Raw genomic sequence first — 25997 nt, forward strand, 5'->3', positions numbered from 1 at the left:
GCCAATTCATCATTCACTATATAAAGTTACTCTCTTTGTTGAGGGTGTGTGATTAAATGTGGCGGGTTAGCATTAACAACAAAAAAGAAGGCTAATTAATGTCATCCATAAGAGGGAGACATCTTCCAAACATGACAAGGAGCACTAGTTCTCCCTGCCTCACACCTAAACAGTCTCTTTTCGCATCGGACATAAATAAACTAAATACTCTAGAATTTAGTCATCATGATTCGAACACGGCGAATAACATTTCGCGCCAAAAACGTGTTGTCATGAACATGCGTTTGTAGTATTGTAACAATCTACCGACAATTGGACAAGCACACGACACTTAAGATCAATATCACGTTGAAAGCCCAACTTAACCGTCGTAATCTCTGCCAAGAAACCACCACTCTGCCCGAAGCTCGTGGATATTTCTGCCACCCAATCACTTACCATCGCGGAAAACCTCCACACAACCCATGCGGCGAAGGAAAAAAAATATCACTCACAATCAACTAAGAGAGATTAACGGGACTAATAATTCTTTTTTACCATTTTGAGTTCCAAAAAAAACCTAGATTGAATTTTTCTTTTAAATATTGGGCCGAACATGAACATGAACATAAATTCGGACAAGAGGAACGGTCGGTTATGTATGCATTGGAATTACAGAAGTAACCTTAGGTGTATTATGTTGAATGTTTTGTGTAACTCCCTCCATCTTGTCCACTCCAAATCGAACAACCATTAACCACCATTGTTACGGGACCTTCTCTCATTCCTTCCTTCCATATGAGCAAAGAAGAAGAAGAACAACAAAGGATATTCAGGATGATGCCGCAGCAGTGGGCGTCTCCCTGTGGCAACCAATGCACCCACAAATATGCAGCACTTACCCAAATCCCATGTATTCTCAATCCCTCCTTCAAATTTCAATTACCCTTTTTTTGAATATATGGTTACATGATTGTGGATTCTTCAAAATCATTTCTTTTCTCTTTTTCTCATAGTAATTAATAGACATTGATTGTGGGTATGATTGATTTCGTGCTCAATTATGTTTATTTATGAACTTTGATGAATGTCTTAATCCCAAATCAACCCAACCCCCATTCTGGATATGCTTTGGCTCCCCATTACCATGCTCAATCAAAATTTTCCTTCTTTATGGGTGGCTCATTAGGACAAGTTGTTATGTTATTGTAAAACCAATGAACCCTTTGGGTGCCTGCTTGTTAGTTACTCATAAGTATTAAGTAGTGATGATGATGATACAAGTATTGTTTTATCCAGTAAAGTTTATGTGGGAAGGGAGGGTTGCATTAAGGTAGCCCACATACTCAGGGGACTATGGCTGGCTCTTTTATGGATTTATAGCAATTATAGTTTATATGTGAGCAAGATACATTCATGTTATGTTCTACACTTAGCAAAATTTTTATTATTTCTGTTTGGTTTTAACGCTGACATTGCAGAAAAACTCCTTGTGTTATTGCAGGGCGAGTATTCTGCAAAAAGGGGTGCAACTCAGATGGAGAGACGTGGGAGGAATGTGAGACAATTTTGTTCCTTAATCAATTTTTCCTTATCATTGGGTGTATAGATATAATTTATTGATTAATGCTAAATAGTACAAAGTACAATAGCACTAAATAAGCACAAACGACCACCTGGCACTTTTGCTGATTTCGGTTCCGTGTATTGGGATCAAACGGCGATTGCTTATATTCAACTTCATTACTTTTTTATACCAGTATACTATTTAGCAGTGCCTATGCACTTAGGCACTTAATATCCAGGCTTCATAAATTTCAGCTTCTTGCTTTTCTGCATTAGTACTAGCATAATAGTGATTGAACTGTTCTTCTTTTATTATCCTTAATATTATTTGAAAATAATTGTACATTTTGCTTCACCTTTAGCAATTTGGGTAACTATTAGAGTTTGGATCCAATTTGGGTAACTACTAAGGTTTGGATCCAAGTTTTTAACTGCTAAATCATTTTAGCTGTAAAGAATATAAATGGTCAGTATCTTTTATGCATAATGTCGTAAGCCCTTTTTAATTTTTCCTATTGAAGCATCGCAAAATGCGTATGCCAGGTCAAACTTAGGGTTTTCCGCTGTAGAAAGTAGAAGCAGTTAGTTCACATTTGGAGAATCATTATCTTTAAACTCCCTCGGAAAGTTCTCCTAGAGTATTAATTAGTAGTGGACCATACTCTAAGGAAATCAGTATACACAAACATTATCGTACCTCTGATGTGGAACTTGAGGGCTGAAGCCATTCTCCTAAAGCTGTGGGTCCCCAGGTATGCTAGTGGATCCATACATCAGACTACACATAGAGATAGAACTCAATTGCAATACAGAAATAAGAGTCCAGTCTATCTTCCTTTTATGATCATGGGTCTTCGAACATTTTGGATTGCGCTTCTATGCACTAAACCTTGAAACCTTATTTGTAAATGTAGCAAGTTGACAGAACTTGATTCTTATGTATGAATGATAGATTATTTGTTAACCAGGTTTAGAGGAGTGTGATCATATATGTTACAAGGATCCTGTACTAAAGGACCAGAAGTGGAGTGCCTATATTGACCGCTCTCCTGGGGCTGCAAGTTACTCGGAGGTATTTTCTATTCTTGCATGCTTCTTTTTCTTGTCTAGTACTCTAGTTGCCATTTTAGTTTTTTTGCTCCTTGCAACTTAGTTTAATGCGGTTTTCATTTATTCTAACAGAATTTTCTATTATTGGTTTATCCTCTCACAACTTTTTCAGGGTAAACTACAATGTACCGCCTTGAAGTTTTGTCCAAATCAAATTTGTGCATTAAATTTAAAACTCTACAATGTGCACCATAAAGTTTCAACCTCTTGACTTATAATTTTTATCCGAAATTGTGTGGAACTTAAACTTACCAAGAGTTGCATTGAGATTTGTCTTCTAAAATGACAAGTAGGAGAAACTGTTAGTTTTGTGCATAAATGGTAGACAAAACAATGGTGCGGGACACTACCAGCTGTAGTGGTATCTAATCGAAAATAGAAAACTGGAAAATGGTATGTCCTCTGTTGGTTAATTTTTAGAAAAGAAAATTGAAACAGGTATGGAAAATGGCCTCTTCATTGTTGTTAGTTACTTATTTTTAAATAACGCTAAATTTAGTTTGCATATATACTTAATCACCTCAGGTCCAATGGGGTGTTTGATTTTGGGTATTACAGGTGGAGGGAAGAATATAAAACTGGATTAATTTCAAAACCATACACTATATTTTATTTATACATCACAACTTCCCCTTATTTTCTTACCCAATCCTTCTGTCCTAATGCTAAATATTCATATGCAGGAAAGTCTGAACTTTAAGTAAATAAATATGCCCACCGCAACTAATTGCATCATACTCGTAGCTTTTTAATGGCTTAAGATTAATTATGGAATAGTTTTATTTACACATTGATGATGGTTATTGCCTTCATATGCAGGAATGTTTCCATGCTTGTGTATCTGGCTGCGGCTATAAGGTCAGTTTCATTTCAAGAACCCAAATTTTGCTTTGGTCATAGATCTTAAACTTTGTTTAAGTTGTTATGTATGAGAATCTTTCAAAAACGGAAAAAGGTAAACGATGCTTTGCATGAAATCCTGTTTGGACTCCCCATGCCTCCTTCACACAAACAACTTTTTTCATTCTGGAAAAGAAAATAAAAGGAACCATGTAGTAATTGTATATTTGTATTTCTTCTTCTTATAGTGACTTTGCATCCATATCCTGTTTCTAGAGAGCGCATGGTCCTTTGTATGGTTAAAGGAATTCCCATTTCAAAAATCATGACCTTCAATGGAATACATGTTTTTAATCTGAAAAATTGGATATAAAAATGCATCCTAGAACTTTCTTACCTCCATATCTGAAGGCTATCCACTAACAATTACATTACATAGACTTATAACTCCACAGTGAAGCATCAAAATGGTTCTTTCATTATTTTCCACTTGGGTTTAAGTCTGAGAAATAACTAAAAAAAGAAAATTTGGTTAGATCCTTTAATCATTGTAGGTTCCACATATTAATGCATGGAAAATGGAACGCGATTCATCAATAGAAATAATATCTCTCTCTGCTAAATAGAATAATCTTTTCGATAGAGAAGATCAAGTTTTGATATATCAATAGTATGTGCTCCTACAAGGGTTACAAGCACAATGATGGGCCTAACTGCCTAAGGGATAAGCCTGAATAGCTAATCACTATGGCCTTGAGTCTTGGGCTCAAGTGGCTTTATCTTTAGCTGTGTTGTCCCTTTCTTCTTTTGGATACACGAGTTGTTAGGTGGCGCATCCCTCCACGTCCGCCCTCTTTCCATATGTACTATTGTTCCCTCATTCATAAGAATCTACACCACCTTGCTTGTCATTTCTCTTCGGGATTTGTTCCCCTTTTGTCTCTGATTCTTCTTTATCGTCTCCTGCGGGCCCTGCAACTGTTGGTTGTCTGGGGGTACGTCAAACTGTTGTCTTGTGTGAGATCCAAGCGGATCAGATATGGTTGGATGATCGGATGACCCTCTGCAGGGTGTTGCCTGATTCGAACTGGGTGAAGTACGTCGGCTCAATATATGCTGCCGGTTCTGAGCACCCAGGTTAACTTGGACTGTCTCGACCGGGGGTTATGTCATGTGGGCCGACTGGGTAGGAGGGTACTATATGTTTTTTCCTCTTGGTTTTAAGTACTTTATATTAAGCTGGTATTGTTGATTCGTTGAATAGCTGACATATTTGAGTTAATCATATTGCTAGTATCCAAACTCTTATATGTAAGATAACCTAATTGTAGATCTTTTATGTTGCAGTTCGAGGTTCAACAAGAGAAAGCTGAGAAAATTTGTCCCAACAGACCACTAAAGCCTGCCCCTGTTCAGAAGCCGAAGCCACAACCTGTAGAACCGCTTGACCCACCTGAGGATATGCATGGCATTTCTGCATAGTGAAAACTGATAAACATCCTAATTTTATGAAAAAAGCATGTACTTAACCATTCTTTTACAGGTTATATTTTCATAGGAAATTGTCTTCTTTTACATCCTCCTTTGTATCAGTAGCATGATTTAGGTTCATTTTGAAGGCAACAGCATGACTGCTTATGCCTTTTTAAGATTTTAGAAGCTTCATTTTATCTGAAAGCAAGGAATTTGGAAAATTTGGTAGTTAGACAACTATTGTCTAACTATGATTTCCATGATTTTGAAAAAAATTCAGCTACAAGTTCAATTTTCTATCTCATGGTGATTGGTGAATGACAAAATGGATTTTGTGCATGGCAACTGTTAAATTCTTCTTACCTTCATGGCTTAAGTTAAATCCTTAGCTCCATTTGGGCTCATAGTTGCTATGTGATGATGAAGGGTTTCTTGAATGCAATCTGAATTATGAAATTTACTTCCATCATCATACTTACTACAATAAACTCAGTTGGAGATTCGAACATATTTGTTAAAATGTAACCTTGATTGTTTCACGCTCTTAATGTTACATATTTTTTTAGCTCGGTAATTTAACTTTAACTAAAATTTTTTCCATTTTTTGGGGGTCATATTAGAAAGAGTTTATGTTAGTATGTTACATATACTTATCAAGGGCCCTTGGTTAATTAATAATTTGGCTTGAACTTTGTTCACATGTCAAAGCAAATATATGTATCTACCTATGGGAAGGCGTTAACATCAACAATTACACAAATTGAAAAGGGTTTTTGAACTTTCTACAAAACCATAAAAATATTCTCTCTTTTCATAATCAGAGTATCCAATGCTGGAAAAGTCTTGTTTAGGCACAACTAAAGAAAAAATTGTATGGAAATAGAAAAATGGAACCTCTTCCAAAATCTTGGCCATTGATTGTTATATTAAGATTGATTAATAATAAATTATTAATATGTAGTAAATAAAAGGAATATAAAAAATATTGAATGTTGCTGCCCAGGATCGAACTGGGGACCTTTTGCGTGTAAAGCAAACGTGATAACCACTACACCACAGCAACTTGATGCTATATTGTTGGGATATAACATTTAAATACATGACCAATTCTAAATAGTCTAACCTTGCTTTTATGCATAGAGTTAGATAAATCTATGGAATTCATTTTATTCTAGTTTTTTTTTTTTGCAAATGCGGTACTGAATAAATCATAATATATAAAATAATTAATTTAAGTATCAAACACCTCATATATAAGTAATATCATAAAAATATTAGTAAAATTCTTCAAACTCATATTGGAGCCCTTTTATGTCATTCTACTTTAAACTCCCAAATCCAAGAAAAACGTTCACAAGATGAATCAGTTTAGTAATTCCACACTTTCTAGAGCATATTCCTATCAAAATATTAAATTTCATTCAATAATTAAAAATCCCAAATTTTCACCTTTTTAGATCCTAATCTCATATCTCAAAAATCATTCAAAGTTGATCAAAACTCAACCAATTTTTCACTTGTAAATTTAAAACTGTATTACATAGAAAATTCATCATAAACTCTAAAGTCATTTAAATGAAAATGAAGATTTAATAATTTTACACATATAAAATTTGAGGGTGAGGAACCAAATTTTTTTAATTTTAAAAGTAGAAGGACTTGATTAGCTCAAAATAACTAGATGAACCAAAATCACACATGGTGCAGACAATGGGGACAAAAAATTAAGCCCAAAAATAAATATAAGATGCTATTTTCATAATTTAAAATAAAAATAGTAAATGTTTTGCAGGCCCACCAAACCCTAAATTCAAAGGACAACTTTGACGTGTAAATATGGATAGGGACGGCAATGAGTGTCTTCTTTGTCATCAAAATCAAAGAGTAATGTTATGACGTTGTCCTAATCTTACTAGCTCAAATCAAAGACAAATGTTTCTTTTGAAACTAAATCAAAGAGTAATGTGAACAACCCATTCATTTACACAATTTTTCTAATACACTTGTACTTACTAAATAAGTTTCATGTAAATCTTACTAATAATATGAGTTCATCCACTTTTTAGTGAAACTTACATGAAATCAAGTAATAATACTATTAGAAATTTAGAATGCATTTAGCATTTCTCTATACTTAATTTAATATGATGATGATGGTTATGTTGTGTAATTTTTCCATTCCTGAATCAAAATGCTCAGACACCACAGTGTGCTGTTGAATATAGAGGGCATTCATCATGATCATTCTCTAGTAGTTTGTATATTTTTCTTTATTGGTGTCAAAAACTAAGTGTGCTCTCAACCAATATATTCTTCACAATTGTAAGCTAATGAACAAATAACTTGCTATTGGTGTCAAAAACTACAATACATTCCTGTTACATATAAAATTGTCAAAAGTGAGGTTTATAAAGAGTATCCAAGGAGAAGGAGACATTACAAGGAGGGGAATATAAAGGCTAGAAAAACCAATAATGTGAATGGGAATCATCATCTACTCTGTTTTGCCAGGCTTTCTCTTCATTCGGCTAAAAGGCCCAACCGTTCGATCCATAAGATACATGTAAATGACCTGGCTCCAAGATTTATAGGATGCTAACTCATCATAGTACTCTGGAGCAATCTCCTTCACCTTGTGAAGCTTGTTTCCAGGAATTCTAGGAAAATCATGGTGTTCATTGTGGTAGCCCACATGCCATGTAACAAGATTCAAAGGTCCATAGTATGAATATGTCTCTTGGTCAGGATTGAAGACATAATGCTCTGAAATGAAGTGACCAGCCATTGGATGCATCCCTCCACCAACAAATGTGGAGAGTATGAGATAGGCAAGGGATTTCCATCCCCAGAAATAAACCATGGCCACGTCAAGTGCTATCTGAACAGAAAAGTTGATGAATTCCCAGATACCAGGAGGCTTTGGTTTGAGAAACAGTGGTCTAAAGGCATAAAAGAAGAGCTGTAAAAAGACCCATATGGTTTTTGCGAAAACATTTGTCACGACATGTGCTTCGGCGAGGCTAGGGATATCCATATCAATACCATCTACACCTTGGAAGCGGTGGTGCTCCAAGTGATACTTTTGGAAAGTTACAGACATGGGCACACCTATGGGGAGGTTAGCAAAAATACCGAGCCAACGGTTTAAGGCCGGAGTTGAGAAGGCTAGGTTGTGACTGAGCTCATGGATAGCCAAGAAGAGATTGTGGTTGAGAAATGAGCCAAAAAAATAGGCTACTAGTAGTATCTTCAGCCAGCCTGCATCCTGAAGTAGAGTAGCAGTACCAAGCTGAAGCAAAACAACTCCACTAATCTGTAACAACACAATTTCAAAGATCATTAACACACCCTATATAGGAGTAACAGATTTCTAGAAACTTGCACATCCACATAAAATGCATTTCCCATCCCTATCCTAATCTACTTCATTATCATGTACAAATCTTTGGGAAAAAATAGCAGTTTATAATAAAACTATAAAACCATATAATATATTGCAGCTATTATTCCAAACCAGGTATGACAAAAAGAATGGGCCTTTAATTTAGCAAGACCCTAGTGCGTGTTTGGATCAGCGTTGTTAAAGTTGATTTTGGATAAAATCGGTCATGGTAAAAGTGAGTTGAAAGTAAAGTGATTTATATTTGAATACATATCGGAAAAGTGATTTCTATAGGATAATGTTATGAAATACAGGTATAAAACCTCAAAATTGATTATGTCTAAGACAGAAGCTACTTCTCTCTAGCTTGTCAGCAAAATTGACATAAATCAATTCTGTAAGTGATTGTCAAACATTTATATAACCCACCTAAAAGTGTCCTGGTTCATGAGAATTGATTCTAAAGAAAGACAAGTAAAGAATGTAAAGGCAAATAAATATCCAAATAGCCACAATGCCACACAACCTAAGCAACATGTAATGTATAATAACATGAACAATGAAGAACGAGAATGCCAACCCAACCCAGAAGCCATAAACAGGTGCAAGATTGAAGGAATGAGAGAAAAATGCAAGAAGAAAGAAACCTTGAAGAATGCGGAGTGGTCAGGGCCGAAGAGTTGCTTGATTTGAGGGTATTTGGAGAGGATCTGACGGCGTCGTGAGGCGTGAGGTTCATCGGTGTAGGACCAGAAGAAGTCCCCAGCCATGACGACCCCTTCACGATCTTCTCCTCCTCCGCCTCTACCCATTTTCTCTCTCTCTCTCTCTCTCTCTCACATCACAATGTGCATTGCAATGAAGAATGTTATATTAATACAGAGATTGAGATTTGAAATGCCTAACAATAGAAGACAATCCAACCCTCACTCTCTCTTACTGGTCATGATTTGTTTGTCCCCAACATCACAGCCTGGCCCTGGATATAGCAAACAGAATCTATTTTTAATGGTTGAAAAATATCTTTAACCTTTTTTTACTCTGGTAATTCTTTTTAATCTGTGACAAAAATATAAATATCTTGAGTGATATGGCAATGCACATACATTAGGAAAATGAGGACAAATATGTAAACTCATGTTAGCTTAACCATGATGTAAAAAATCCAAAGGTCCTACAAGAGGCCTTGAAAATCCAAAATTAGTGTAGAGACCAATTGATTTTTGAGTGGAGGTGACTTTTATCTACCTTTTCAAACAACGCTCACATATTAACAACTCAATTGGTTTTGTTGAAGTTGCAAACTGTGTGACTATTAGGGAAGCCCAAAGCATGGCTCCAACGGCTCCATAAGAGGTTAATGTGACATTTATGAGAACATGGAGAGAAGAGGAAATCTTCTACGGATCTCAAACAAGCAGGCAAGCAGCAAAAAGAAGACGACGGGAGGAGTGAAAGATGACGGTGGATGCGGTGACGAGTTGAAATCCAAAGGTGGAAAATGGAGATTATGGAATGACAAAGCATGAGGTCCTAGTGGAAGAGGATCCCCTAATTCTTAACTTGTATTCTTTTGCTGCCGTCTACCGATATCTTTAAAAATAAAATAGGAAAAGTATACTCTTACCACTTGAGCAATCTACTATTTAAAATGTAAAAAAGTGGATTGTAAATTATAAAAACTTATTATGAAAGAAAGCATGACAAATTAAGACAAATGTATGAAATGTCTTCACTTTTTTGAATGTGTACAGCTAATTTCCCTAAGATTCCAATCATTAATTATAAAGTTAAAAGTTAAAATTGAAAAATATTATAAATTATAGTAGACGTAAAAGTATATGACTAGCCTCAACCAACATAACTCATTCAACAAAAATAAGTCTCCAGTCTCCACGTAATTTATATGCACTAATATGTGACAGTGATACGCAATAGAATTCTGCACAGATATATCTAATCACTTATTTTCTAAAATTTCTCACTTTATGCTGCAAAATAATGAGATGTATGCATTAAGAAAACAAATTACACTGCCCGTGCATGTATATCATTGTCTTTCAATTAACCAGTTGTGATTCACACACCTAATTCACCCACTTTAGATGAGTCGAAACTCACTACAAGTACATTTGCTGTTTTTAAAACTGCAGGTAGTTAACGGTGAAGTACTGTAGTGTGTATTTTGATATCAGTATAGTTAATGTAAAAACATTTTCATCGCATCCGCAACAAGAGTTTCATTTACTTTTTGCCTATCCATTGGCATGGACGGGGAGTACTGAGGGTGTTTCTGAACTCGAAAGATTCGCATTTTCAATTATCAGAGAGGCACAGAATATGCAAACCTCTTCTTAATAAGTAATTTAATCTGTACAGGATATACACATGAGCTACATACAATTTACCATCTCAACTTAACTAACAGACAATAGTAAACTTAGGGCCGCTGGATACTTCACGAAGACCAGGGAAGCAAGCACTGCAACTCTAAATAACATGTTGGTTCCACGATGAAATGTTATAGGTTAGAAGCTTTGTCTTAGCTTCTCAGTTCTCAGTAAGTGTGCGTTGGATTCTGTGCAAATCGTGAAACCAAACATGCACTAAATTTACCGAATCACAAGTTTATGTGACTAAATTGAAGACTACTACCCATCCAAGATCACACCAGAACAGCAAAATGTGTCTGTCGCAATCACTTATCTTAGGTGAGAGTCATATGTATCAAAAAGGGAATCTGGAATGATCAGAGGCAACTTATCTATGTACATGAAAAGTCTTCTAATATTCTCCCTTGTCACTGTTGCCATGTCTACCACATCCCTACTATCAGTTAATACCCACAGATCACCTGAGTTCACACTCTCAAGACTGTCTCGGCAAAAGGGGCATGACTGTGATCTTGTTCTCCTGCAAAACATGTCAAGTTACAAATAGCTTTCAACTAAACAGGCGAACACAATTTCATATACTGAGACATGGTGCAGGAATAATGAGAACACCAAACAATACATCAGATATATCATACAAGTTAAATTAGAATCATATAACAATCATAAAGCCTAAAAAGCCTAAAAAGCAACCTTCATAGTCTAATCTTTATAGCGTATACTTCTGATCAATTCTAATTAAACCATTAAGTTCCAATTAAAGCATTAATCTACAAATAAACCCTGATGCCAACAAGTATGCTTGGCAAGTTCACAGAATCCAAAAAGATTATTAGCTTATCCGAAGCTATTGTCCTATTCTCATAAGCAAGTAACAATGTGAATATTTTCTTTCAACTCGCTTTGGCTGAGAAATCTAGTTCTAGAATCTGGTTGGATATCCCATAATAGTTCCACAAGAAAAATAGCAACATATTTATACTTCTCTGATCATTGCAATACAATACTGGTACAGCATAAGAAGCTGTTTCATTTCTCCAAGTTAATAAGAGCCCTTATTGTTACTCCTTCCTCATGTCTAAATAGCAATGATCACCACTAGACCACACAATTCAAAACTACTGACCTAGATATGTAGGGAACAAAATCACATCAAATATTACCCACAGTCCCACACAATATATTATTTTATGTCTTATAAATACAACTTGAATGATTGTTGAATAATCTTTTAAGGGGAGCCTTGATGCAGCAGTTGGAGTTGCTGCTGAGTGCTGAGTGACTGGGGGTCATAAGTTCATGTCATTGAATCGGCCTCTTGCAAAAATGCAAGTAAGGCTGCCTACAATAGATCCACAATAGGTCCAACCCTTCCCTGGACTGCACCATGGTGGGAGCTTTATAACAGCTGGCTGTCCTTATTTTCCTACTTATGTTTGTAATGATTCATTATTAGTAATTAGATAATCTTTGAGCACTTGATCATTCTTGAAAAATGGAGTTAGGTGAGTAGTAAACATAATCATTCGTGCATTTCCCTCACCATAGTCCCTATATAATAATTTTCAGGGGGGGAAGTACTTTGAAAGCAGCATTCATATAATGCAAGTATATTATTGTACATATATCAGTGTCAGATCCGGACACATGATAAGGACCTATCGAAACCAGGTCATTTATGGTGAGACTGATAACCGCTGCACAGCCTGCACTACTTGCAAAATCACTCATAAATCATAACAGAATGCCTCTTACTTTACATGGTTATGAACAATTATGATTCAACCAAACTGAGCCAATCAGAACCTATGAAAACCCAAAAATCTCATACTTCCTAATTTCAACAAGTCATGATTATAAAATAAGGAGTGTGTGTGTGTGTGTGTGTGTGTGTGTGTGTGTGAGAGAGAGAGAGAGAGAGAGAGAGAGAGAGACTAAAGTACCATTCATGGTAACATTTCAGGCACATGGCGTGGTTGCAGTCTGGCAAAACAATCTTACTATTCATTTCCATGCATATTCCACATTCTTCTTCTCTTTCAATGTCTATGTCTGAAGACTGTCTATCCTCCTCATCATCTCTTCTTCGATACCTTTCCATGCAAACAGCCTTCTGTTTTTTATCCTCTGTATCAGTGACACCCTTTTGAAGTTGCAATAAAGAGGGATATATGAACCCTGAACAATACAGAAATTCAGTACATTAGCAATTCACATAGACTAAATGCAAACTAATTTATTATAATAAAAAAAGGAAGATAAGGAAGATATACCATAGAATTCCCTAATACTTGCTTTTCTTTCATGGACAGACATGGTAGTTGTCCCGTCCACATACACCTGCAGCATGAGGGAAATTTTGACACCTTGACAAAATTTCTCAGTTCAAAATGAACATTCAAAAACCAAAACGCCTTACCTTGTAAATTAGGATTCTCAACAGTCCAAGAGCTCCGGCAAGATTGCAGTCTGTCCATTGCACCAAAAAAAGAAACAGGCGTGCTGCTGGACTGTATGACATTCTCATCTGAAGGCACGCACCATCATATTCCCTCGGAAAATCCGAGGCCCTGCACACCCAATTGCATGATGATTGATACTCATATACTGATATAAGTAATGAGAATGGCTGAGACAAGGAAGAAAAGATATCATTCCAAAGACTTAAATCATTTCCAGTTTTCAATGTTTAGAAAGAACACCATTCAGAACTTAAGCCTGTTATGTCTGAAACTTCTATAGACAAATTTCACTAAGGGCTCATAATACCATCTTAGAATTCCAGTTAGGTCTAACTCTACCTCAAAACTAGCTCAAATATGAGGATTGCTCGACTCTAGATAAGGACTTATTTAGCCATATCACACTGGCCAATGTTGGACTTTAAAAAGACACAACAAAACAAACAACTCATTTGGGGGGGGGGGGGGGGGGGGGGGACTAGGCAGCCTGTGTCACCGTAGCTGGGACATATAGAGCACGTTTGGATACACACCAAAGAGCACTTATTGGAGCTTCTATGCTAGAAAAAGCACTAATAAGCTCCAATAGGCAATAGCCAATAAGTACTTTTTGGGCCAATCCAAATTGGCTCATAATGCATTGCACATCAAAGATCAGGAAACAACAAATTGGTATCAAAATCATCATGCAGTAGTTGCTAGTAAGCCAAATCACTTAGGGGATCATTACCCTACCAGAAAAGGTGATAAGAGAAGAAAAAATACTGTCACCATACCGACAAAACAAATTTTCAGATAAATGAAATTACAAAAATAACAACAAAAAACCAAGAGATAGACTGAGATGTATATAGATGTCACTACTATTAAAAAAACAAAACATGAGGGAGGTGGAAGCCAGAGGAAAAACTTCGCCAAACTTTCCACAGTATGTTTGCTGCTGGTTTCTATAAGTATCAAATTATCCCCAACCGGACATAGAGACAGAGAAAGATAAGGCACAGTAACTGGAGTGGATAATCACAAAACAGAAAACTAATGAAACCATGAATTTGCAATGAATTAAATACACCATATTTATGAAATAAATTTGATGGTTGACTTAACTAGAAAAAAATCATTAGCTGTTGAAGCTAAACCCCAGAAAATAATTCTCAAACCAAAATAATCTAACTCATGATCAAAATAGATAAAAAAAAAAAAAGGGTATCTAAAATTGTAAACAAAATAAAATAAAAAGTTTAAAGGGTAAAGAAAGAAGGTGACTAACTTACAGGGTATTGGCATGGTGGATATCAGCTTCAAGAAGTTTGAGGGATTCCTTGAAAGACCTTCCCATGGAAGAAGAAGAAGAAGAAGCTATGTACATAATAATACTAGTAGTTTCTCTCTAACTCGGAGTCTCAAACGACAAAACTTTTCAATCAAAAACCAAACAACAATCTAAAACCCACAACAAAGTTTGATACTTTTTTGTCTCTGTGTTATGAAATAGCAGGTTCCGCCTCTTCCTGTCACGCACTGAGTCTCTTCTTCAACGCCATGACCCTACACCAGAACTTTGGGGTGGACACGTGTCGCCACGCCATGAAATATGATCATTTTTATTTTTATTTTAATATTTTAGTGAAGTTAGTAGATGAATATTTAATATTTATTCATATTTAAAGAGAGGCTTATCCTATCCAGATTTTAGGCTTTTGTTTTTGGTAGCTTTCCCTTCACGCACCGCTGATGGTGACTCTTTCTCTTTGCCACTCATCATATCTATTTTAGTGCCAATTTTCAATTTTTCCTTCCCTTCTTCTTGTTTTACTTTTCTACTTTTGTTTTTCTTTTGATATGAGTCATTGCATCATATATAATAATGAGGGATAGTGTGGTTAACTAAAGTCATCCTCCAAGTGATAACTCCATAATAATAACTTCATATGTAGTAGTAGGTAAACATTATGCTTTTATTAAATCAATGTTGGTTATCATTACTTATCTTTGAAAAATAGTTAGGGGATTTCTAGTTGGATAAAGTTAGGTTTGATATGGTTAAATTTTATAGAATTAAGTTGAAAATAGACAACTTGTGTTTTGGAAGTGATATTAAAAAGTAAGTTTTAAAAATGAACATTTCTTAGAATAAAGTGAAATCACAAAATTAATAAAATTAGTATAAGATGATAGATATAGATAGTATCAAGTTGTTGTCTCAATATAGGAAATCTTGTAAAATAGCACTTAACATACTTTGATTTAACTTTTCAAAAATAAATACTTTGATTTAACGAAAAAAATATTAATAATCATATTTTTTTAAACACATTTGTTAAGTTTGAAACACACTTGTATTTAGCATTGGCTTAACCCGGAGATCAAGTGGTTGAAATATAATTGGTTTGGGTTGAGAAGCTAGTTATGGAGATGTGCATGTTGGAAACTTTGAACTCATTGTTGGTTGAGTTGTGGGCTATTAACCCAGTTTTGGAGTTAATTTTAAAAGATGCTAATTCTCGAGGGATCTTCGATTGACTCTCTTAAAGTTCCTGAGTTGATTATGGTAAGTGTTGTGTTAGTCAGCCTTTATATGGAGCTGGTTGTTAGCATTTGTTATGTTATGTCATTTCCTATGTCGAGATTAATTTCTAAAGAAGTCATTTTGATGGTTGATTATTTAGCTAAACCCACTCATGTGTTTAATTTTGATGTACATTTATTTCACCCCCTTATGAAGTATCATAGTTTACTCATTTCAGACAACTACGAGGCTGTGAGGTCTAAGAATGTCACCGATTTATAACCCGGGTTTTATAACACACGTTTATTTAACATAAAAACGAACATACAAAATGGATCATTTTGTTAGACTTTTGTACATAAAAAAATATATATGCAAAGAATATATTCATTAAGCACAAGGGGTGTTAACCCATATACAAGAGGAGGAGAAAAGAAAAGAGAAAAAAAATACAGGAAGGAAAGGTATTAGACTTTTGTACATGCATAGTGTACTTTCTAGAAAAGTAAAGTAGTGCACTTTTTTTTTTGTTAATTACACAACTAGTATGAATCACCACTTAAAGTGGCTATACCTAATTTATTATTAATTTTTATGTTTTGAAATCGCGGGTGAGCAATTTTACTTTCTTTGTTAGCGACGGCAAGAATTCCGCCACAAAGTTCTAGTATATAATATAAAGGAATTAATGACGCAATGTGAAGAGAGAATTTTCTGTCACAAGCTATATTCCAACGCTAACTTACTTGCGATGGAAACATTGCATGACAAAATTCCACCGCCAATTTAATACATATCATCCACTAGGATTTTGTGACGGCATAAGTTTCGTCGCAAGTTAGTTCGTCTCAAAATACTTTGCGATGGAAAAATTCTTTCCATCACTAATTCCTTTTATATTATAGACTAGGATTTTGTAACGGATCTTTCTCCGTCACTAATAAAAAAAGTAAAAGAATTGAGAAAAGGGTCTAGAAACTTGCAGTGGTCATTTCAAAACAAATAATAATAATAATAATAATAATAATAATAATAATAAGCAATTTATACTAGTTGTGTAATTAAAAAATAAAGCGCAATACTTTGGTAAAATTTTCAAACAAGTACACTATGCATGCATGTATAAGAGTCCATAAAAATGATATTTAAACACCCTAATAATAATAAATAATTTAGAACATCTCTCATTTGATGCAATCATCATTTGGTGCAATTAGAGAAGCCGATGTCACCTAACTCTTATACTTAAACACCCTAATAAAGTAATAACAATAAATATCTAAGAATACCCCTCGTTGGATGCAATCAGAGAAGTTGCTTCTTGTGATTAATTCCTTGAGTCATTTGATCTATGCATATACTCTCGGTGTCTAAAGATGTTTAAGTGTTCTAGTTATGAGAACTCAAAGTCCATTTTGTTAAGTTGCTTCTTGTGAAACAGAAAAAAAAGTGGATCAGTATGGTGTTATTTTCCCGTTTTATCCCATGAACGAAATGGAGCGAAAGTTGTGGAAACACAATGAATCTCATGAAAGAGTCACATCGCTAAGCACGAGCCACGAGCACGTAATATATACAAGAGGAAAAACACACTTTTGTTTCTGGCACCGTGGTACCCTGTTCATCAGCAACAAACAAACATCATCGTGTAAGCACAATCCGTAGTATCTATCTCACAATATTAGATTCATTGACAAAACAGGTGACATAAAATAATACAAAAACATGTCCATAGAGCATTTATCACTACTGTTAGCACATTGATTTCAGCTGTTCCCTGAAAATTTTCAACATATTTTCAAACGTAACAATCCCCATCAAGGTCCCATCCTCTTCCACAACCCACGCGTAACTCACCCTGTGTGCAAGTGCCTGAATCATCACCGCCACCAACGAGCTCCACGGATAGCAAACAGTTACAGTCGCCTCCGTTCTCCTCGCCCCCCTCGCCGCCGAGGACTTCCAGCTCTTCCCGGAGCTGCCAAAGTCCTCATCCGACGAAGAAGACGTTGAAGAAAACGACGGCCAAGAAGGTAGCACAACCCCACTTTCATCGCCACCAAGCAACAACTCCACAGCCGCACCTAGATTCTGTTCCTCGAGTCTCTCTTTCACCAGCTGGACCATGTCCTCCGGCGGGGAACCACAGTCTATGTAGGCCATGAGGTCACCGGCGGAGAGAGTGGCAATGGCGGGGGCGACGGCCTCGTCGCAGGAGTTTAGCATGGAAGGGGAGATTTCACCGACGAGCTTCCCCTGCGGGTCGACAATGGCGACGGAGGATTGGTGGAGGAGGGAGGCGGTGAGAAGGTTCAGAGCAGAGGAAGCAGGGTCGTCGTAGCTGACGGCGAAGATGTTCTGTGTGTCGATGACGTTGAGGGTGTTGATGGGGCTTGCTGGTGTTGGGGAGAACACTCCGATTGAGTTGATGAGGAAGCGAATCACGTCCTCTTGTGTGAGCCAACAGTAGGTGCGGTTTTTGTTGTGCAGGGTTCTTGACCACTCCAAAGATTCAACCTCTTTTCTCCTTGTCCTGTTCTCTTTGTGTATGGGTATCACCAGATTGTGCACCCCTTCATACATAGCATCGATTCCCTCCAATAAGCTGCAATCAAATTAAACACATCAAACAAACTGCATGTTTCCAAGTCAAAATTAATTTTTGAGTTAAGTTTTCAAGTTACTTCTTCCAAAATCAATTATTAACACTCAAAACTTCAATTTGGGGGGAGGAGGTGAGGTTCCTCTTGCTGCAGTTCTTTTTGTGAACTCGGATGTTTTGACTTCTTTGCCACGTGATTGACTAATGCAATGCATTGACGAATCACTTAAAAAAATTTATAACACTCAAAATTATTTTAGGTGATTTCAAGTATCCTTATGTAACTATAGACTCATATATGAGGCCGGCTTAGAACATCATAGTAGAATTGTGTATAATGGACAAAAAGCACCTCTCAGCATAGAATCACTCCTACTTCGAAGTAGGATAGGAGGTTTTTCGTCCATTAATTGAGATTTTACTACATAATTTTACTAAATGCAAGAGTTCGAATCTTCAATCAATGAGAGATGACTCAAAATGTGGTTGTTTATGTCTACCTAAGTTGGCGTGTAATGAAATATGTTTGTTATTGTACACATTTATAAAATTGATTTTGTAATATCATATATAGAATCTCACAATAGAAGCTAATCTCTCTAACTTTTAACTAAATCAATTACTCTTTCTTAAACTAAGTTTGTGCATTTGAGTTGTAGAATTGATTCTAGCAAAATTAAATTTCCTATAGTAATAATTACTAATTAACAAGGTTAAAATAACAAATTCCCATTCCCATTAATTTTGCACGTTACAAGCTTTAATATGGCAGTTTGCTTCCATGTTTTAATTGGTCAAAGGTCAAAAAAATCACCTTAAAAAATTATCGTAGATATTAATTTATTTTTTCCCAATTTATGGAGTCAAACTGAATTTAAAGCCACACAAAAGTCACGGAATTAACAGAGCCACACACATACACACGAGACACGCGTGACCCTCCTCTCGCATAATGGATGGAATATTCTACAAACAATTAAGAGAGATGCGGAAACCAACCAACCTGGCATTGGGTTGTAGGTGGCGGAGGAGGGCGGCGGAATGGTCAGGGAGGAGAACGGAGACGGGGGAGCACAGGGCGGCGGAAGGGGAAGCGAGGTTGAGGGGTTTGCAAAGGAAGCAGATGATGTCGACCATGCAAACCTTACCGATGCATATGCAATCCTTATCCTCCTGTTTGTCTTCGTCAGATTGTAATTTGTTGATGTTGTTGGTGAGGGAATGGTGGCAGTTCCAGACGCTGAGGTGGTGGGTGTCTCCGGCGGTTCTCTTTAAGGCGGAGAGGGCGTCGGCGACGGTGTCGGTGAGACGAAGGGACCTGAGCGCGGGTTTGCCAAGACAGAGATCGGAAACCTCATAACCTGATAACAATTTAACTGCCATACACAGAGGGATTTCAATTTCAATTTCAATTGCAATGTTGATTACGAATGGGAGAGGAGAAGAAGAAGAAGAATCAGAATGTTGTTGAGATTGAGAGAGAAACGGAAGGAGAAAAGAGTATTTATAGGAGGAGCACATGGCTTTGATTTGGAGAACACAAGGCCACTGAATATTCAGGAACCGTTCAAATTAATTTTTTTAAATTTGACAAAAAAAGATAAAAAAAAGTATTTACTATTTACCAAAGAAAAAAAATGTTTCCAGGGCTGCCGTCAATTTTGTAACCTAATGGGTAGAGTTTACCATGTGAGTTTGGATACCAATTAAATTAACGTTTGATCCAGTTAGGGCATCGCGTCCTGGAGCTAGCGTCATGCCCCTTGGGTGGAGGATCTTCATACTGTTGGGCGGGTCCTCCAGTTGACTTGCGCCTTGTTAGCTTGAAGGTTTCGCGCCACGAGGGGTTCGATGAGTCAAGTCTAGGACACGCTTGAACTCAGCGTCTTGCGGGCATGTGAACCGGTCTCTTCATAAGCTGAGCGGCTCGACCTACACAGGAATGAACGAGCGTCTCATGCGAGTCCACCTCTTAGGACTTAGACAGAATCCTTGCGAGTTGGGCTAGTCCTTGACTAAAGTTTCATTAAGCTGTTCTAAGACCCATTTTGTAATAGATTGCCCCCCTATAAAAGACAAAACCTCATTCATAACAAATAAGGTTCTTTCTTAAGCTCAATAATGGTTGCATAAAACCCTAAATCTAGGATCTCCATGTTCATGCAAGAACAACGTTAAAATCATTTGATCGCAATTCATAAATAATTAAATAAATATTCACTTTTTACTTACAAAGGACATATTGATATCCAAACAAAGCCTAGTTTAGTTGAAATTTTCACTGTGTATTTTTATATTTTTCCGAATAATTTATCGAATTAGAATGGTTGAGAAACTGTTTCTGTATTTTTTACCATATGTAATATGTTATTCAATTGGGCACTAGGTTGGTTTCTACTATACGTGTGTGTAATTTGATACAAAACTACCATACAACTTTTTCATACCTGATTATCAGTATCTCAAAAGGGCCCGCCCGAATATTTTGTCGTTTTTTGGCTGCAGTATTGATATATTTAGGTAGCAGTAGCCTGTTGCTTTTGATACTTTCTCATTCTTAGGAGTTAGGTTTGCTAATACATGGCTCACAATTTTATTCCAAACCCATCTTTCTAATCAGAGGGAAAAATCATATGGTTCAGTACAAATACCTCTTCTTTCTCATCCCTTAAATCTCTGTACTAGTAATTAACTAATTATCATATGAGAGCATCTCTACCGCATATACCTTAGCTCAATTCTTAGCTTAAGATACAGTTGGAGAAAGCTAAGGAAGGGTAGCTTATGTTAAACACCATTGTCTTCCACAAATAACTCGTTCGTACTAGGATCTTAAATAAAAGAATAGTTATTTCCCTTCATGCTTCAACAAATATGCATTTGAGCAAAATTTGAGACCAATCAAAATGCAGGCATTGAGTGCAAAATACAAATATATGCGATATTGTGGGTGGCTGTTAGGGTGCAATTGCAACCTAGGTATTGTACCATGCAAAAGCCAATTTTACCTGTTATAACAGGTAAAAGTTACCTGCTGAAAAAATATTTAAAAAGACATTTTACAAAAATATCCACCTCTCTTTCCTTTTCTCCATCCTTGTCCTCCACCGCAGCTCCTCCTCCCTCTACCACCATCTCCCTCATCCCTTCATGCACATCCTAAGAACCCAAATAGATCTGTTACTGTAGCCTTGCACCACCGAGATCCCCGTCGGAAAAAGGCACACGAACTAAATCCTCCGCCAGAAAACCCACGCGAATCCAGATCTCAGCATCCCCTTCGACATCGAGGTCGACGTGGCGGAGGGACCCGCCGTGGATTGTAGCGGAGGGACCCTGGTTTGGTGTGCAGGTGGTTCAAACTTCGAAATCACGGCAGTGGCTGCGATGGATGTTGATTTGACCAAAAATTGATTGAAGCCAAAAACCAGTGCTTCAAACCCATTTGTGAAGCTCTGCAACAACTCTCTTTATCGCCGCTCTCATGATTATGTTCTTGTTGTGGGTGCCAACCTATTAGTTTGAAACAAAAGCACTGGTTATGAGATCTTTGTTCTTCTTTGCTTTTGTTTGAATTTTCTCTTGCTGAGTTGGATTGGTTTGAAGGTTAAATTGTTTGGTGGTTTTGACGGTATTTTGTTGTTGAGTCATATGGCTTCAAATTAATGCTAAATCTCCCTCGCGATCCTTCTCTCTCTAGCTGATTGGTGTTTTTTGAGAAATGGATTTGGTTTTAATTTGTTACATAGTGGGTTCATTTTTTTGGGTTAGAGTGGTAGTGGCTGGGAGTGGAGGGATTCTTTATCGTGGAAACCAAGTCTACATTACTACAAGTCCTTGAAATTGCAGAGCAATCATCAAACCCATAAGCAGGAACCAACCCAGGACCAAATCCTGTGTCAAACTTTCCCAACTGGGGCCACCCATTTACAAAACCCGGGTAGAGAGAAAACAAATTGAGCAAATTAAACTTATGGGGGTGTTTTCAATATTGTATGTATATTATTAAGAAAATTTAAGATTTTAGTGGGGACTGAATTGGAGTGATGTTATTAACTGGGTTGATGTTCATATTATTTGGAGTGAAAACAAAAAGTTGATTAGAGAAGTTGTATGAAGAACCCATAAATTTTCTCTTGCTGGATTTTAGATTTACAGAACCATATATCTGTTTGATTGTTGTGTTTGGGAAAAGGGGATTGATGGTGGTTGATTTGGTGGTGGTCAAGACCTTTGGTCATGGGGTATTTAGGCTGAGATGCAGTTCTAGACGGCGGCAACAGTTGGTGGTGAGGTTTGAGTTGAGGGAGAAATGAATTAGAGGGGCTTTATTGTAAAAAGCAAAATAAAATTATAATAAAATACAAATATAAGATTACAAGTTTAACAGGTTACACATATAGGATCTAAAGGGAATATTTAATTTCTGTGGTTATAAATGTATCTTGCACCGGTGCAAGACCCAACTTGTATTGCACCTTATCCTTCACCGATATTGTGAGACTCAATCAAAAGTAAAATAGGATAAATATGCACGAGTTGCATGAAGATAGTAATAAGATACCAACTAAAATATCAACTATTTGAGATGCTTATGTTTGATCCAGTCGTGGTGAATGTTAAATATATTTCTATGAGTGATTACTGAGACTTGTAAACATCAAACTCTCCACCTTAAATCACCTTAAATATTACGCGGATGGTTATTTTGCAAAAACAATTATTGTGGGTATCCTTTTGCTATTGTCATTGTCATTTAGCTGGGATTTGGGGTGTTTACAATCCGGTGGGAATTGGGTCTGACACCCCACCTATTGGGTTTGACACCCCACTTTATTCAATACGGGAATTAAATTTCCGTATTCAATACGGAATTTAAAATTCCGTATTTTTTTTAATGCAATGAATGGTTGAAAATGTGCCACATATGCTCAAATACAGTACGGTTTTTTAAGTTCCGTATTATTTATATTAAATACGGAACTTTAAATACCGTATTAAATAAAGTGGGGTGCGAAACCCAATAAATGGAGTACCAAACCTAATTCCCCAATCCGGTGTATGTTAAGTTACGAATCTATCATGACCTAAGCACTCATGTCTAATATGACCATGTCTCTTAAAAGAAAATGAGGTAATAGCAGGTCTCATTTGATGATAAGTATCGTGTCAATACCCAATTTAGCTTTAAAATTGGGTTAATTACATGACCTGTCTCTTATATAATATATAATATTATTTAAAAGTTTTCTACTATTTAAAGGGCCCAAATCATTTTATCCTTATTTATTTGGAAATTTAAATTAATCAACATGACTATTTTGGGAATAAATCAACATTTTTTAAAGTAATTTTACTACACCACTCTCCGATACTATTTTTTTTTACAACATAAATGGATATTATTGATAATAAGTGATTCATGAGAACAGCCCTCTCATGTATAAGACAATTCCAAATACTCACCTAAAAAACGAAACCACAATCAGCGATGAGCCTCATTAAAACCTCTTTAGGAAAAACCCAAGTGGGATAAAAACCTAGAGTAGAAAAAAGAGTACCCAAACGCTAAAAGTGCCATACCCAACACACCTAAGACAGTAAACACCTCAAAAAGTTAGAAACCACATGTTGAAACTAAGACAGCCCTGTACCAAAAAACATATCCCAAATAGAAAATACCATTCCATAGCACCACACCAAGATACTATCAATTATTTCACTAAACCAAGGCCAAAAACTTTGCATACTACCAGACTTGAGACCACGAGCCACCTACAGTCAGTTTCAAAGTGATGCATATTTCACATTTTTGCATACTACCAGACTTAATACAGCTCCAGAACATTGAAGCAAAATTCTCTCTCCTGTATGCCACTCCATATTGGAACAGAAGCCTACTGCCAGCAATACCCTGCAACTACATTCCCCTTCACCAGGACTTAAAATATCAGACACAAATTGCCGGAAAGCAATGTCACCCAAGGAAAGGCTCCCCCCTCCTCCTCTATCTTCCGCTTTCAGAACTGCATTAAAATCTCCACCCAAGATAACCTCCCCTCTATGCCCAACCACCAAAGCTTCCAATTGCGCCAAAAATTCATACCTCTCTGCATTTGTGTGAGGCCCGTAAACATTAATCAAAAGCAACTTCACCTCTGTGTGAGGAATTGACGCCCACTCTCCGATACTATAATAATATTACTTTAAGAGATATTTTTTTGAGATTAATTTCTATCCACTGACGGTGTAAAAAGTTTTACACCATCATTCAATCACAAACTTCCATTTTTCTATTTTAGATATTATTAAATTCAAAATTAATTGTGAGCTAACAAAATGGAGGGATGTGATTGAGTGATGGTGTAAAATTTATTTACACCGTCGGTGCATAGAAATTAATCTATATTTTTTTACAACAAAGAAGAAGTGCTTACACCTAAAGGTGCAAAGTACATAAACCCAGACACGCTCTTGAGCCTACGGTATAGCTTCGTTAAAACCTTATTAAGAAAAACTAATTTGAAAAAAAAAACTATTTTAAGTGAAATTATAATTAATAAATATGATTTAGTTTTCTTTAAACTATGAATTTAATGGAAATAGACCGTTAGTGTAAATATTTTTTTCACATGCAACCAATGATAAGTAGTCAAATCAGAAAATAAACTTTAAATTTAATTATAATAAAATGGAACGTAAATGTTTTTGAATACGTGAAATTCAATGATTGGACATTTGTGTAAAAACACTTTACACTGACCGTGCACAACCATTAAACTCTTAAACTATTATTATAATGAATTTTATAATTTTGTTTAATTTATACGTAAATAAGGATAATAAGCCATAGGAGGGATTGCTATGAGCAAGGATGCTTAATAAAATCATTGGGTTGTGTTGGGTTTTTGGCACATTAGAAAGAGAAAAAAAAATCAGAAGGATTTGTTTCTGTTTTATTTTGGGTTAAATATATTCAGTTTATTAAGATTTGATTTAAGGGGACTGTGCATGAATTTAAGAAGATTTTATGATGTTTTACAAGGGTTAGTAGTATCCTATAAATATGTAAACTTTGTAACTTTAAAAGTTGTACTTGGTACCACATGCTTCATGCCACAAGTAATACAAAGAAGCTATAACTACTCTATAGCCGCAGAGGTAAGCAATTTGGCCGAACTGCATGACTAAAGATGCTGTGATTTCTCACTCTACAACTTCGTGCAATCGAGGTGCTTGTAAGGTATATCTGGCTTGGTTTATTGGGGTCTTTGGTGTTATTGTAAGGTATTATCTACAAGTGGGGTAGGTGAGGTAATTACAGGGTGCGGACTGGTATTATTTGGTTTAGTTGCAGCTGTGTCTGCAGTTAATCTCTTTATTTAAACTTTGTCTAGTTAGTCTTTTCCTTGTTTCTTTCTTTGTTTTGGGTTGAAGTACCCCTTGTACTTCCTTTCAATACAATCATGGCTTATCTAAAAAAAAAAAAAAAAAAAACAGATCCCCTACACTTACAGATTAGGTCCACCCGAATAATGTTTAAGCAACTCAACTAGCAATCTTGCATTAGAGATTCTCTAAGAGGTAGTACTTAAAACACAATTACCCAATTCTATAAATGAAATTAATTTTGCCTATAAAAACAAAAAACAAAATAATATATAGCTTTAAGACATAAAAG

At 36.2% G+C, this 25997-nt stretch overlaps 4 protein-coding genes and 1 non-coding gene across 6 annotated transcripts; 1 reads left to right on the forward strand and 4 right to left on the reverse strand.

The window, feature by feature from the left end:
• The first annotated feature begins 646 nt into the window (after positions 1 to 646).
• On the forward strand, positions 647 to 5307 carry LOC130726914 (uncharacterized). Its single transcript, XM_057578236.1, has 5 exons — positions 647 to 892; positions 1484 to 1537; positions 2514 to 2617; positions 3475 to 3513; positions 4843 to 5307. The coding sequence occupies exons 1-5, from the start codon at positions 778 to 780 to the stop codon at positions 4975 to 4977; spliced, it is 447 nt and encodes a 148-aa protein (XP_057434219.1). The 5' UTR covers positions 647 to 777; the 3' UTR covers positions 4978 to 5307.
• Positions 5308 to 5958: 651 nt separating this feature from the next.
• Positions 5959 to 6031, reverse strand: TRNAV-UAC (transfer RNA valine (anticodon UAC)). Its single transcript has one exon. It is a non-coding gene; the product is annotated as a tRNA-Val (tRNA).
• A 1265-nt stretch (positions 6032 to 7296) lies between these two features.
• Positions 7297 to 9261, reverse strand: LOC130722271 (sphingolipid delta(4)-desaturase DES1-like). The gene is made up of 2 exons (XM_057572955.1): positions 8998 to 9261; positions 7297 to 8281 (listed from the first exon to the last, which is right to left on the reverse strand). The coding sequence occupies exons 1-2, from the start codon at positions 9160 to 9162 to the stop codon at positions 7463 to 7465; spliced, it is 984 nt and encodes a 327-aa protein (XP_057428938.1). The 5' UTR covers positions 9163 to 9261; the 3' UTR covers positions 7297 to 7462.
• A 1379-nt stretch (positions 9262 to 10640) lies between these two features.
• On the reverse strand, positions 10641 to 14720 carry LOC130722272 (E3 ubiquitin-protein ligase AIRP2-like). Of its 2 annotated transcripts, none has more exons than XM_057572956.1 (5): positions 14480 to 14720; positions 13163 to 13313; positions 13017 to 13083; positions 12687 to 12921; positions 10641 to 11263 (listed from the first exon to the last, which is right to left on the reverse strand). In XM_057572956.1, exons 1-5 carry the CDS (start codon positions 14572 to 14574, stop codon positions 11053 to 11055), a joined length of 759 nt encoding a protein of 252 aa, XP_057428939.1. In that variant the 5' UTR covers positions 14575 to 14720; the 3' UTR covers positions 10641 to 11052. The 2 variants fall into 2 exon arrangements, with proteins under 2 accessions (XP_057428939.1, XP_057428940.1); XM_057572957.1 differs by having other exon boundaries at positions 13163 to 13372; positions 14480 to 14635.
• A 2566-nt stretch (positions 14721 to 17286) lies between these two features.
• LOC130724392 (CBS domain-containing protein CBSX5-like) lies at positions 17287 to 19821 on the reverse strand. Its single transcript, XM_057575607.1, has 2 exons — positions 19320 to 19821; positions 17287 to 18319 (listed from the first exon to the last, which is right to left on the reverse strand). The coding sequence occupies exons 1-2, from the start codon at positions 19697 to 19699 to the stop codon at positions 17467 to 17469; spliced, it is 1233 nt and encodes a 410-aa protein (XP_057431590.1). The 5' UTR covers positions 19700 to 19821; the 3' UTR covers positions 17287 to 17466.
• Between the last annotated feature and the right edge of the window lie 6176 nt (positions 19822 to 25997).

The sequence above is a fragment of the Lotus japonicus genome, chromosome 6 (genome assembly GCF_012489685.1).
Source record: "Lotus japonicus ecotype B-129 chromosome 6, LjGifu_v1.2".
Lineage (NCBI taxonomy): Eukaryota > Viridiplantae > Streptophyta > Magnoliopsida > Fabales > Fabaceae > Lotus > Lotus japonicus.

Coding starts and splice junctions, on each gene's coding strand:
- LOC130726914 (XM_057578236.1), top strand. CDS start 778: ATGAGCAAAGAAGAAGAAGAACAACAAAGGATATTCAGGATGATGCCG. Junction 1,538..2,513: donor TGGAGAGACGTGGGAGGAAT/GTGAGACAATTT, acceptor TTTGTTAACCAG/GTTTAGAGGAGTGTGATCAT. Junction 3,514..4,842: donor TATCTGGCTGCGGCTATAAG/GTCAGTTTCATT, acceptor TTTATGTTGCAG/TTCGAGGTTCAACAAGAGAA.
- LOC130722271 (XM_057572955.1), bottom strand. CDS start 9,162: ATGGGTAGAGGCGGAGGAGGAGAAGATCGTGAAGGGGTCGTCATGGCT. Junction 8,282..8,997: donor ACCACTCCGCATTCTTCAAG/GTTTCTTTCTTC, acceptor GTGTTGTTACAG/ATTAGTGGAGTTGTTTTGCT.
- LOC130722272 (XM_057572956.1), bottom strand. CDS start 14,574: ATGTACATAGCTTCTTCTTCTTCTTCTTCCATGGGAAGGTCTTTCAAG. Junction 13,084..13,162: donor TGAGAATCCTAATTTACAAG/GTAAGGCGTTTT, acceptor CTCATGCTGCAG/GTGTATGTGGACGGGACAAC. Junction 11,264..12,686: donor CTGAAATGTTACCATGAATG/GTACTTTAGTCT, acceptor CATGTTTTGCAG/GAGAACAAGATCACAGTCAT.
- LOC130724392 (XM_057575607.1), bottom strand. CDS start 19,699: ATGGCAGTTAAATTGTTATCAGGTTATGAGGTTTCCGATCTCTGTCTT. Junction 18,320..19,319: donor CACCTACAACCCAATGCCAG/GTTGGTTGGTTT, acceptor ATTTGATTGCAG/CTTATTGGAGGGAATCGATG.